General features: G+C 40.8%; 1 protein-coding gene across 7 annotated transcripts in view; it reads left to right on the plus strand.

Annotated features, from left to right (window-relative positions):
• ARHGAP24 (Rho GTPase activating protein 24) overlaps positions 1 to 14,462 on the plus strand; it is a 1,313,999-nt gene that overhangs the window by 1,224,794 nt on the left and 74,743 nt on the right. For all 7 annotated transcript variants that reach the window (XM_073637122.1, XM_073637123.1, XM_073637121.1 and 4 more), the window contains one exon: positions 9,366 to 9,573. In XM_073637122.1, coding sequence (XP_073493223.1) covers positions 9,366 to 9,573 — 208 coding nt within the window. The remainder of the gene's footprint in view (positions 1 to 9,365; positions 9,574 to 14,462) is intronic.

Below are 14,462 nucleotides of genomic sequence, written 5' to 3' on the forward strand. Positions count from 1 at the left end.
CAGTAAGAGTACGTAGATATCAAACATATATAGTTTTTTTTTTTATTTAAGTGGTAAAAAAATTCAGAAATTTGTAAGAAAAAGTTTTTTGCTTTTGTCGCCATTTTCCGAGACCCATAACATTTTCACTTTTCGGTATATGAGGTTGTGTGAGGGCTTATTTTTTGTGCCCTGAGCTGACGTTTTTACTGATACAAGTAGGTACCGTGTTTTGATTGCCTCTTATTGCATGTTATTCAATGTTGCATAGGCCAAAAAAAGTAATTCTGGTGTAGTTTGTTTTTTTTCTTCACGCCGTTTACTGATCGGATGAATTTATTTTATATTTTAACAGATCGGACTTTTATGAATGCAGCGATACCAAATATGTGTATTTTATTTTTAATTTTTTTAGTTTTATTTTTAATGGAATATAAGGGGGGTGATTTGAACATTTGTGTTTTTTCATATTTTTAAAAACTTTTGTTTTCTCTTTTTACTGGATTTAATAGTTCTCTTAGGGAACTTGAAGCTGCGATCGCTTGTGCTATACATAGTAGGGCATGAGCAATTCTATGTACAGCTAAAATCACGATCTCCTATGAACACTAGCCACAGGCTAGCTTTCACAGGAGGAACATAAAGACAGGCACGGGGGTCCTCAGCAGATCCTCAGCTGTCATGACAACACATCGGCACCCCACGATCACGTCACAGACGTGCAGATGGGAGCGTGGAATGACTTGTGCCCCTGTCAACGTGTGTTAACAGGTTAACAGCCGCAGGTGGAGCACCACTCCATCTGCAACAGTTAGATGCACTTGATGGCTGATTAGTCAGCCATCATGTGCAGGGAAAGATGTGGGCTTGGCGTGCGAGCCTGCATCAAAGTCAGGGAGCCGGCATATGTACATTTGGGTCATATGTTGTGAAGGGGTTAAGTGCATGAATTACCTCCCATACTATATGATGGGCTCCTTTCTGAAGACTTGACGTTATGGAGTCATGTGTCATTTTAGATTTCAGAAAAAATAAATCATGTTTTCTCCTAAAAGCAGGCATATTAAGTACCACACCTATATTTATTTGAATATAGACTTTTTCTTGGGGCCATTCTTACATTTCACACACTTCCTTTTATTTACCATTGTTCTGTCCTTCCCTCCTTCCCCCCTTCCTTAGGATCATTTGCTTTTACATACTGCAAATACCTTATTTTCTGATCAATGTGTCAGAATTTTACAAAGAATGTGGTCTTTCTGACACATCAGATAATATATGGATGGACAATGCTCAATTTCCATATTGCAAATTAAAAAAATTAAAGACCTAAAGCACTATGCTTTGGTATCGCCGTAGCACTTAGCATTGGTAATATTGGCACTTGCTAAATCTGACAAAAAAAGAATATTATTGATTAGTGTTGGCAGAATTTGCAACAATTTACAGGCTCATGCACATGGCCAATTTATGGATCAATGTTGTCGGACACCCCATAGACTTCATTATTTCCAGTGAAGAATATGATGCCCGATGGAAGCATTGTACGATTGCACACTGAGGGGCTTATTCATCCAAGTATTTATGCCAGTTTCCAGGTGTATAATACTTTGAAAAGTCACAACATTTTTGCGCAATGTGAAGATGGCGTTTTCTCCCAGGACCCAGCCAGCTCCACAAACTGGGTGGAACATGGGCAGGAGAGGGAGTGGTAATGCCTACCTGCTGAGTTGATCAAAATTTTTGCTACTTTAGTCCCTGACTGGCGTAGCATTTCTGCCAAGGCGCTCCAAGGCACACTGAGAATATATCATTAAGTGGTATCTGTCTCTTAATTAATTTTAAAAAAATGGAAAGTTTGTGGTCTGTATCCATGCTGCCAGCTGATGAAGAAACGTCAAATGCCAGAGATAATGTAAAAATGTTTTTTTTTTCTACGCATTTCGAAGTGTAGCCCACTTCTTCTTCAGGAAACAAAAAAAAAACCTATTCAGATATTGTTCTTTGTTTCCTGAAGAAGATGGAATTTGACGTTTCTTCATCAGCTGGCAGCGCGGATACAGACCACAAACTTTCCATTTTTTTAGATTTTTCTGAAGATTCACACGTGGATCTGCAGCAGCCACACAACCTGTGATCAGGTCAGCATATATTGATACCATCCTTGATAATTATCATTGGGTAAGATCCTATTTTTTGCGCTTTTCTCCTCAGTTGTATATATCTTAATGAATTTAGCACATCTTACCCCACCATGTATCTTCATTAAGACTGGCATTCTACACGGCTTCTGAGTTTCTACGACTCCATAGAACAAAATCCTTGGGGTCTTTGCCACCAGGGAGGGTCTAAGGCTGGTGGAAGAGAAAGTGTTAAACCTTCTCCAGCATTCATCTCTCCTTCTTGTGGGTCTTCGGCAGCCGTTTTTAAAGTGACATCTGTGGTTGTGGGCAAACAACCCTAACCAGGTGAGCAATTTCTCATCTATCATCACAATCGTTATCACCCTATTACGCTTTTTGTTTTTCCAGTTTTATACTACCAGGCTTTTTAGTGGTATATTACTCAAGCAACTGGACCATCTCACATATGTACAACACCCAGACTGGTTGTATGACCCTTTAGGCTTGTTTATACGTTTCTCATTTTGCTTCTCGCGGGATCCATTACTCTATTTGGCAAAAGAAAAAGGGGATGCCGAGCTATAATACACATGTGTAAATGAGTAAATAAGTGCGAAACCAAAGTTTTCTAAGTGTCCCTGTGGATTTTATAATACATTCTTTAACTTAGAAATTTGTATTCTTTAACTTAGGCGGCACTTTAATTTTTCTTTGTCATGTTATCTAAATTCCTATTCAAGGAATGGCCAAGTCAAAGCTTGCTTCAAAGCAGAGTGGGCTTGCTGAGCCATGACCTTTTGAAACAGGTGAAAAGAAAACATCCAACAATTATAGTGTGCAAATATAAAGCTGCCTTTGAAAGGATGGGGAGAGAAGCCAAGCTCCCTCAGAGCCTAAGAGCAAGCACTTGTATATACTCCATTCAGCTGTGAATAAGGGACAGCTAGTGGCATTCTTAGCTGACAAGAATGGAGAGTGCGTCAGTGTATCTCACCAGAAATATATTGATCACCGGTATGTGCCAGACAAAGGATAACAAAACCCTAAATCTCCACCTAACCAACATGTACTGATGTTTTCCGGCACTGGAAATATACAGGTCAGGTGGCTCAGGTTTGTTTATTCACTGTGCAGAAATGACAATCATTAGTACCTTGACATCACCAGCATACATATGCAAAATCTGAAATGACCACAAAACAGTCTTGAGTAACTGAGAAACCTGTTTTATCGCCTAGATTTACAGTATACAGTAGGTGTCTAACTCCTCCTAACTTTTCATGATACTATAAATTCTAAAAAAATTTTTGCTGAAACCATAAAGAAAAACAAAAGGGTTTACACTTCAAATACACCCTTTATTTGGTATATGCATAGCATAGCCTTTGTCTGCTGGACTCCAGGGTAAATGTGATGGTTTGTATTTATGATCTGATAATATTCCTAGTTTGTATAAACTAGTCCTGAAATACTTTGCAAACTATTTGAGTCACCAATCAAAGACAGGTTCTCATAGATGCTCTCCCTCCCCCAGCCGCTCATGGAATGTGCAGAATTTAGTGACTGGGATTAACAGATTAATTTTCAGATGACTAAAGTGATTTCAGGACATTGCTGAAAATAAAATGTGAAATTACTTTCAGGGGACACCACAAAAGAAAGCTGAACAAAAGAACAATGTTGTTTCTTAAAAATACTTTTTACATATTTTTATATATATTAAAAGTACCTGAAATATATTTCTTGATCAATACAATAAATTGATTACGGCCCCTAAAATATAATTGTTATAGTCCCTAAAATATATCGGTAATGAATCTGCACAGAAGGGAGAGCACATGATTTTAGAGATCTTGGCATGTTTACGATGTCAGAGCTATTAAGAGTGTTCTTGTTAATACTTAATCTGTCCTTTGCCCGGCCACTTGGTCATGGGATGCATATTATTATTTCTGTTCAGCTGTAAGCACTTTTGCTACTTATGTATGCTGAGAGCCTTAGTTAGGCTGCAGAATGGTGGGATGGTTTCCATGTTTTAAAGAGCAGCTTCCCAGCTTGCTGAAATAAATGATGTGCGCACGGGTATATGTCACAGCTTGAACCTCTAGAGATCTTGATCTTCGTTGACTTGCCTGAATGGCTTTTCAAAGTCAGACGCTGAGTCAGGCTGACATCGCTGCCAAAAATGGCCTTCAATATGTTCTTATTTTGCAACCCTTGAAGAAGTACCTCTGCAGGGTACAAGTGGGTTAAAATATGTTACCTTTTGCAAACACTAAAGTGTTTATAAATTTGCTTAAAAGTTTCATGCCATTGTTTCCTGAGAGGTCAGTAAGTCCTTTTCCAAAAAATAGTATTTGGACAATTTTCATAGTACCTATGAAGAATGAGAATTCTGGCGAAGATCCACATGCAATCATGTTTGTTGCTTTTGTTTGACACTACCTCTCTTGCATAAAGTAGTAAGAATCTGGTCAAGGGCCTGCCAGTAGATAGTAGTTTTTCCTAAAACATTTACTACTGTCCCTTACTTAATTGCATAGGTCATGGACCAATGGTTTACATTAGCTAAAAATCAAAAGTTTAGTCATAAATTAACTATTTTTTACATTGGGACCAGAGTTGGTTTGAATCGGTTCGCAGTACATAGTTCAGTGATACATGGCCACTGGATAGAAGCCCTGAGAACTGCCTCTGACATGACTGCATTCCTGGCTTCTGTTTTGATTAGCCGGCCTGGCACGATGTCTTAGTTGCAGCATGAAGGAAAAGACAATTCATGGTTTTGGGCTGCGCTACCCAAAATGAAGACCTTTGATCCAATAATATAAAGAAGCATTAATTATTCCAGTGTTTATCTGTAGTTGCAGCTTGACACACATGTGACCCACGTCCACTGTTCAAAAGAGGAGTTGCGGATGCCAGGAGGTAGGAAGCGATTCTAAGGGCTGCCATCCGATTGCCACAGATTACTGACCTAGCTGTTGGATCCTGTTCTGTGAATCGATTGACACCAACTCTAACTGAGAACATTAACCTGTTCATAAATGATGGGGAAAGTAAATTTCATTATACTCTTTCTGTTTCACCTACAGGGTGACCTGGATAAACTGGATTAATAGACAGGAAAATGGTAGATGAGGTTCAATGTTGATAAGTGTAAAATTGCGATTTTTCATTTTTTGGGGGGGAGCAGTATGTATGCTATTTATACCCTTAATGGTTCACTATTTGGTTAGTCATTATTGGAGAAGTCTACATCGGGGAAGTGTACATGCTTTTTGTAACCTGAATGGTTCACTGTTTAGTTAGTCTTTATTGCAGAAGAATTTGGTGTAGTTGTTGATATATAAAATTATATTTTGTAACACAACTAGGGGGTCAACTCTAGATTGTCATTTTCTGGGAAAGATGGTTGGAGGACAAAGGACTTTGACTCTAACAGAGTGAATAAGCCTCTTTATTACCTTCATACACATGGCAAAACATTACAGCTCAGATAACTAAGTTTACACAAGAGTAAAAAAAATGTTATGTCTGTTATGGCTTTGAATGTGGGAAGGCGAAAACCAGAAAATGCTGGTTATCTGAACAAAAAAATTCCATCAGTAATAATATTTACAATGAGAAATTACACATTTTGGGCATATAACATCATTTTTCCTTTTTCCACACATGTTGGGTTTTTCATAATTTTATTTTCATAAAGTAAAGTTGTATGTGTGTGTCATGTGCACATGCACACACAATGTGTATATGTGGATGTGCATAGCTTATATAGGCTATGTATAATTTGTGTAAGGCAGCGCTAGTCATCATAATGGGGGTTACTCGCTTCGCTGCGTCAATCAATGCACACGTGCAATGTCTTTACGTTTTTCTCACAAAGCTGCAGTTTATTACTTCATAAGCCACAGTTCACCGGGTCCAACTCCGTGGCACGCCGACACACATATCTACAAATATTCATGAGCCAAGTGGCACACAAGCCCACTTGCTCCAGGTTACAGCCTACGGCAAGGTAATAAATTATCAATGTCCATATCAACGTCCATGTAACAAAGTGTATTACCTTTGCCGGGTTTTGGCTGCTACAGTCCATTTATTCCGCCACCACTGTGGCTTTGCGGCTTTCCCAGGCGGGGGTCTCTAGCCGTCGTCCCCTCGTAGGCTACTGGTATGTCTTCCACACTTGACATCCAGCCTGTGCCTTTCACGGTTCTTCACCAAGCCGGCTCTCCCTCAAAGGCCACTGACATCCACGCACAGGATCCAGGCTCGGCCTTTCAGGCTGCCAGGCTTCACTCTCGGCCTCACTAGGCCTCTCACAAACGGTGTCCCACACACACGGAGCACAGGCCTCACACCGAACACACCTGTCTCAAATTACCAGGGTTTATATATCCTGTACACACACACACACACACACACATACTGACAGGACCTTGCTGATGCCACAGTCATGTGATCAGTCAGCTGTGTGTATAGGTCCTGTGTGCTGTCCCAGTCATGTGTACAGACCTTTACTGTGCATACAGGACCTGTGTGATGTCACAGTCATGTGATCAGTCAGTTAAAGGGGAAGGTACATGGTCAGGTAAACACATCCTGGACCATATACAGTAATGCTAGCAAGCAGCTGCATTACATTTGATAACATATGCATATTTTATGCATGTGTGTGCATATGTGTGCCTAACGTGATGTTCATGTAAATGCGCATATGTACTGTAAATGTGGATGTGGCAGAATTGAAAAGGGTCCAAGACACATCCTGCATGGGACGTCAATGTCTGCAGCTGGTAAATGCTTTGTAAAAGCACATCAATGAAAACTCAAAATACCCACAGAGCAATATATACTTTAAAGGCATAGTCCAATGATAGGTAGAGGTTCCACTTTCCAGACACTGCTGATTTGCTTCAACTGAATGAAGGGATCAATAATTAGAATGCTGCAACAATTTCAAAATTTCCATTAACACTAAGTTCATTGACATCACATGATTGGGGGTCTGACCTTCAGCACCCCCACCAATCAGCAGTTTGAAGATACCACAATGCTGCAATACCCAGTATACATCTGACTCGCCCCCTGGGCCGTGGGGTACCCGGAACCGGGCTTCTATACGATGCTGGGGGTAGTAGTGGCAACCTGTTCCCGTGGCTCAGGGTGGTCAGACCAAATGTTGTGGCAGTCTATTTATCAGTGTTTTGTGAATGTCCGACTACGCCACCCATGGATTGCGGTCAGGGATGACCGCCGCTGCAAGGCAGACCGCTGAGGCTGATGTTGGTGTGCAGCACAGGAATAGGATAACTCCCCACGGGAAGAGTGTAACCTCAGGGCAATGTAGGTGGATGCTGGAGGTGATGGTGCAGGCGCTGCATAAATCACACAGAGTCCAATGGTGCAGTTCAGGCCTTTTACTCACAGTTGTTATCCAAGTCACTTCCGTCGGCAAGGACTGCCTGAGCCGTTCTGCGTCCACCAGGTGAGGGGCTTGGTCAACCCCCAGGCAATTTAGGAGTATGGCACAGGACCCCCTTCTATCCTTTCTCTGGCCTCTCGTGCCCCACCAGTGACCACGCTTCTGTCCGGCTACCTCGGGCCTTCTCTGGTAAAACTTGGCGCCAGTTTCCCTGACCCTATGTGGTGCCTTCCTAGCGGGTGTAGCAAGGGGTCGCACCAATAAATGATCACGACCTCCGGTTCTTGGCTGAGGGATGATTTACCTCCACCAACTTGGGAATCCGGTACCCTTCCGCGGCCTGACCCTTCACCCGATATAACGCGGGCTTGCAACGGTTGCTGTCCGTTCTGCTCTCTTGGGGTCCCTTCTGCCTTCTTGTTTCTGGAGCCTTTCTACTCCTCTGTCTCTCCTCTTTCCTTCCTTCTCCTTCTCCTCTACTCCTCTCTGGCCCCGGCCTTCTCTCCAGGCCTGCCTCGTGGAGCTGAGCTCAGGCTGAGCCACAGCTCCCTGTCAGCTCTCTCTGGCTGAACTACTTCTCTCTCTGAACTGAACTCTAAAGATGGATCCCACCTTTTATCTGTCTCTCTGTGTCTGAGCTCAGGTGACCTGCACCCAATGAGCTCCTTCCTATGCTTCAGAAACCGTCCCCTCCTGCTCCTACATCACTGGGTTCTCTCCCCCCTCCCCACTCCAGCCAGGGACATAGTCAGTTGTGCCAGCATAAATGGGAGCACCGTCGAGCCTAGTCAGTCGTGCCTGCATAAATGGGAGCACCGTCGAGCTGTCCCCCGGAAATGGTGTGAGTGTTTGTATGCAGCTAACTGAGCCCTGGTCCACACTCCATCCTTACCTGAGAGTGGAATATCACACCTCTGGTTGAGGTGCAATACCCCTGTGGCAACCGAACCCTCGGGACGCCACACATCCTACACAGCAAGAAGGGAAAAAGAGTAATGTAGAAAATAAAGAGGCCACAGAGCAAGAGCAACCCTTCAAACAGCTGAAGGGTTGACCCTCCACTGATATGATATGGATGGCCTATTCCAAGTGTAGACCATTATATCCTAGAAAACTTCTAACCTTCTTTCACTTAAGGTCTAGAACCAGAGCTTAGAAGAAAGGCTGTTGGATGTGGACCTGACTGCAGTAGTAGAACCCAAAAAATAGAAAACACATATGTCAGTATGTGATTTATGGTTTGCAGGGTCTCGGAGCTTCACACTGACACAGACAGACATAAAAAAGTGACCATGCTATTTACAGAAACTGAGTTAATCAAATAACCTTTAGCATCAGGATGAAATGTACGGTAAGTAGCTATCATGTACATCACTAGTTGGCTAAGACAGTGAGAGCCAGATCACCCTTCTTGTCTGCAGAAGGGTATTCTGAAAGTCATTTGTCATTTCATGGCAGGTATGAGCAGATTCCTGGGAAATCAACATTTATTCCAATGCAATCAGTGAATGCACCCTTCAAGTAAACAGTATGTATAATGTACTGGAGTCATCAGTTTTTAGATAACCTTGCGTTCCTATACATTATTAATGCAATAAATCCTTCTGAGAATTTTCTGTTGGAAGGATTTAGTTTCTTCTTGCCAGTGTATTGTGTGTCTATTCAATACATTAAATATTATAAATAATAGATCTTTTTCCACCAGTTTTATATTCGATATTTGGATCCATGCAATCATTAATCTTGGAATTATAAAGAGGCAATTATAAAGAACTTTAGTTCACATTTTACACTTAACTTACATTCCTATTTTTTTATTTTAATAAATCCAGGAATCTTTGGTCAGAAGCTGGAAGACACTGTGCGGTATGAGAAACGATATGGCGTGCGTCTGGCCCCCATGTTGGTGGAACAGTGTGTGGACTTCATCCGGCAGCGAGGGCTGACAGAAGAAGGATTATTTCGAATGCCTGGGCAGGCTAACCTGGTGAAGGAGTTACAGGATGCCTTTGATTGTGGGGAGAAGCCGTCATTCGACAGGTATTCTACAGATCAGTGCAATCTTAAACATTACAATTGCCTTTTATTCATAAATTCAGCTGATTGATAGAAGTTCTAGAGTGCAAACCCAATAGTTCCTGGCTGTAAAGCTTTTAGGCTCTGTTCACACTAGCACTAATGAATTGAATAATGCAGTTAATAGAGCTTTTCTTACCTTACAAAAAACATTGAAACCTGATAGACTATATTGTAGGATGGTGGAGTCCATTAAGATTCATTAAGATCCGATTAAAAAATATGCCCTAGTTTTCATGGCGCTCTTAAGAATGGAAACCATTATACTAAAGTCAACAAAGCTTTATTTGATTCCTACTCCCCTGCTACTCCTTCTTACTTTGTCAGCATCCCGAAAGTTACATGAGAGCTGTGTATCAGTGGTTTCTACATTAAAGTTTACCTGTCACCTCTTCTTACATGACTATTTTAGTAAATACTCATATGCCCCCAAAAATAACAATTCTGTAGCACCTTTGCTCATAGCTTTGCACTGTGCCGCTCTTACGGTACTCTTCCTAGAAATATATAAGTAAATTTACAACTGGGTGTTACCATTCATGTTGTCAAAAAGGTTTGTCCTTACACATTGAGCATAGATTGGACAATATTAGACACCCCACTGGTGACATCAAGATTTGAATCTATGCATACATTTCATAGATGTCACAAATCAAACTTTTAATAAAAAAAGCTCCAGAATTGCTATTTCATGGTGAATACAATTATTTAGTAAAACAGGTATGTCATAAGAATGGCGATGTGGCATGAGATCTCTACAACTGTTTGCTTTAGATAAGACACCCTAAATAGGCTGTACTGTATTAAAATTGTACAATAATGTCTTAAAGGGTTTATTAAGTTTTGACAATTCCTCCCGTAGAGATAAACTTATCACAAGAGGTCCAACTACTGGGAATCTCTGAGGATAAGAAAAGTGATATTTGGTAGGCCAACTGTTGCCACCCAAAGTGCTTAAAAGGTTATTCCTAGAATTGCAAGTTTTCACTTATCCATCGTGCGTCCTGAGAAATGGGCTCTGCAGAGCCCCATTTTTAATAGAGCAGAGATGCTCATGTTCAGGCTCTGCTCTACACATTGCCTATGGGATGACAAATAGCCGAGCACTGTTCTCTGCTTATTCAATGAAAGTCACCTCCTTCTCCATTGAAAACAGAGCTCTACAATTCTCAGAATCACTGGGTGGTCCACTGGTCAGAGCCCCCATGATCAGTAACTTATCCCTTATTTTATGGGATGTCCATTACAGTTTGCACACGATCTACAGAGAATTCCTCTGTATGAAAAAGTAACATTTGTGACATTATTCTCTGTTACTGTGTAAGCCTGTTGCCTTTATTATGTTCGTGTCCCTCCACTTGTCAACAGTAATAAAGACATGCCTGACAATGAAAGAGAAATTGGGAAACTGCTCCCATGCCTCATTTTAATTAGTGTCGAAATTAAAATGTTGACACAGACAGATGGTCCTCAACTCCATAATGTGGAGCCATTAAAAGGCAGATTTTGACTTCTGCTGTTGTCATGATATTGGCTTGTTACACACAAATAAAACAGAAGCTGACATTTTTCTTATCTAAAAGAAACCCATTGAATCATTCTTCTGTGTCTACCACATTTTGATTGTAACCAGCTTCGTAAAAAAATAGTGTGATGGCAGACATTGTTGACCTGTCCAATACCTTTGAGCTCAAGTCACAACAGGATTAATTTATTTCTATGCAGTGACCAGTGGTTGATGGACTCTATTCACTAAATTTGGGAAAAAATGGAATTGACAAGAGTCAAGAAGTGGATACCAATGACTGATTGTCAATGAACTTACTAGATGGAGTAAATGAACAAGATATTCTGTCTGCATATATACGATATGACCACTACTGTACATGTAAGACCGTGACAAGCTAGACCTCCAACAGCTGTTTTATAGTATTAATAAGATCAGAAAGGTTAATAAAGGTCAATGTATGCAAATTTCATTCTTCTACAGAATTTAATTTAGCAATAAATGATACAGAGTATATAAAAACATTCATCTGAATAGGACACAACTCTTAAAGATATTGACTACTTTAGACTATAGCAAAATCTGCAAGCAAGGTGGTAACACTTGAGTCCCCTATAGAAGACATCCACTGCAATTTTCCTGGAATTCCTGCGCAGGAGCTTGAGCTGTGATCACTTATAGAGAAGGCTAGAATGGGGTTGTGTTGTCTTCAGGTGGTCTCACTACTGCGACCCATTGAAGATGTTGGGCACAATTCGGCTAGGACCTCCAATATTACCTTCAAAAGGCATAAAAGGGATTATGTAATGGGATGTTCCAAATGGATAACGTCTTTATGGCATAAATACTAATGATTTCATAGTTTACTTGAATGTATGGTTACAGTGATTGGTAGGCAGCCTAATTAGCTTGGATACTAAACTTATACTGTATGTCCGTAGACAGGTGTCATCCATAAATTGGGCCATCACTGTCTGCCCTGAATTCCCATGCATGCACTGCTAGGATCGGTATCAGGACATGTACAGGATAGGAAGATAATAAAGTCCAGGAGCAATCCTGTACAGGATTTCAGCCCAGACAACGCTGAACCAAATAAAGCCAGAGCTGATGATCAATGAAGGCGAGGAACCGGGCAGGCAGAATATGAGAAATTGCACCAGATCGACAACTGTGCACCAATCTGCTATTTAGCATATCAGATACAATATTGTTTTCTGGGAAATTAAACTATGTATTTTGACAATACGGGTACAATTCTAATGACAGCAAACTTTAGAATTTTTGCCCTGACAGACTCCTTTAACTCCAGTCAGCCAAGATAATTAGAAAGTGTCCTCTCTTCAATAACTCAATGGAAAGTCCACAAGTTTGATAATAGTATCCATTGATCTAGGCAAGCTCTCCTTTTCCTTTTCAATTCCTTCAATATAATTGTGTATTACAATGATCAGAGTCTGTTTATACTGATACACATCCCCATATGAATGTCATTTGGTCAAGGTGCCACTGTCTATGGTATTCTATTACCAAAGCTCAATTTCTTTCCTTTACCTCTTTTTATTGTCCAGTTGTCAAAGCATTAGAGAGCCATGGAAACGCCATGGTTGGATGCATCTGATGTGTTTAAGTAGAGACATCCCTACATAGTATAGGCCTTGTGTATATATGTATACAGAACACTGTAGTGTTATAATATTATATGATCCTTAAAGGAAATCTGTCAGCAAATTTTTAAGTAATCAGCATTTTAATTGATATGCAAATGAGGCTGAAGAACTATTTGTAGATCTTTTGCCTGAAGTCACATGGCAAAGTGACTGTCAGTAAAGCAGGAGCAGGCGACAATGGGCAGGGAATAGAGCTGGAGTGACAGAGGCTTCAGATTTTATTTATTTATTTTACTCACTAGCACCATTAATTCCACAGCGCTTTACAGACATTATGGGCACTGTTCCCATTGGGGCTCACAATCTACATTCCCTATCAATATGTCTTTGGAGTGTGGGAGGAAACCGGAAAATCCAGAGGAAACCCACGTAAAAACAGGGAGAACATACAAACTCCTTGCAGATGTTGTCTTTGGTGGAATTTGAACCGAGGACCCCAGCGCTGCAACGTTGCAGTGCTAACCACTGAGCCATTGTGCTACCCAAAATAGATAGCAATTTGCATATCAATTCAATATTAACAGATTCTCTTTAACCCCTTTAAAGCCCAAGACGTATTAATACGTATCTGCGCCCTGGGCTTTAAGAGCCTGATACGTATTAGTACTTCTTTGCGATCGCGCCCGCACACAGGCTGTGCAGACGCGATCGCCGCCGGGTGTCAGCTGATTGTCACAGCTGACACCTGGTACTATGTGCAGGGAGCGGTCCCGCACGGCTCCCGGCACATTAACCCCTGCAATGCTGCGATCGAAGTCGATTGCAGCATTGCGGTGGCAAGGGGAGGTGATCGCAATACTCACCTCCTCTTCCGGCCTCCAGCGCTGTCTGCCGCTGCTTCCCGGATGTTGCCATGACGTCCCGATGTCGTCATGACAACATCTGGGTCACCAGACAGCAGTAAGATATTTTGGTCATGCGCAGTGCATGACCAAACTATCTTCTCCCTGTGCAGCGCTGACAGCCTGCATAGCACAGGGATGGTGCTCCATTCCTGTGCTATGCAGGCGATCAGAATAAAAAAATGAAAGTCCCATAGTGGAACAAAGTAGAAAAGCAAAAAAGTGTCAGAAAGTGAAAAAAAAAAGTACAAAAAATTGTAAAAAAATAAAAAAATAAAATAATCCACCAAAAATAAAAATATAATGTACCCATCAATAAATATTATTATGAAAAAAAAAACAATAAAAGTACACATACTTGGTATCACCACCTCCGGAACGACCTGACCTATAAAACTGTCGCACTAGTTAACCTCTTCAGTGAACACGGTTAAAAAAAAAAACAAAGCAAAAAACAATGCATTATCATCATACCACCAAACAAAAAATGGAATAACACGCGATCAAAAAGACTAATATAAATAAAAATGGTACCACTGAAAACGTCATCTCGTCCCGCAAAAAACAAGCTGCCATACAGCACCATCAGCCGAAAAATAAAAAAGTTATAGCTCTCAGAACAAAGCGATGCATAAAAATAATTTCTTCTATAAAATTGCTTTTATTATGTAAAAGCACCAAAACATAGAAAAATGATATAAATGTGGTACCGATGTAAACGTACTGACCCAAGAATAAAGCTACCTTATCAATTTTACCACACGCAGAACAGAATAAAAAAATTAAAATAAAAACAATTCCTGAATTGTTGGTTTTTGTTTATTCTGCCTCCCA

This window comes from Phyllobates terribilis, unplaced genomic scaffold, assembly GCF_046119375.1.
Source record: "Phyllobates terribilis strain yellow unplaced genomic scaffold, ASM4611937v1 Scaffold_1__5_contigs__length_1240528914, whole genome shotgun sequence".
Classification (NCBI taxonomy): Eukaryota; Metazoa; Chordata; class Amphibia; order Anura; family Dendrobatidae; genus Phyllobates; species Phyllobates terribilis.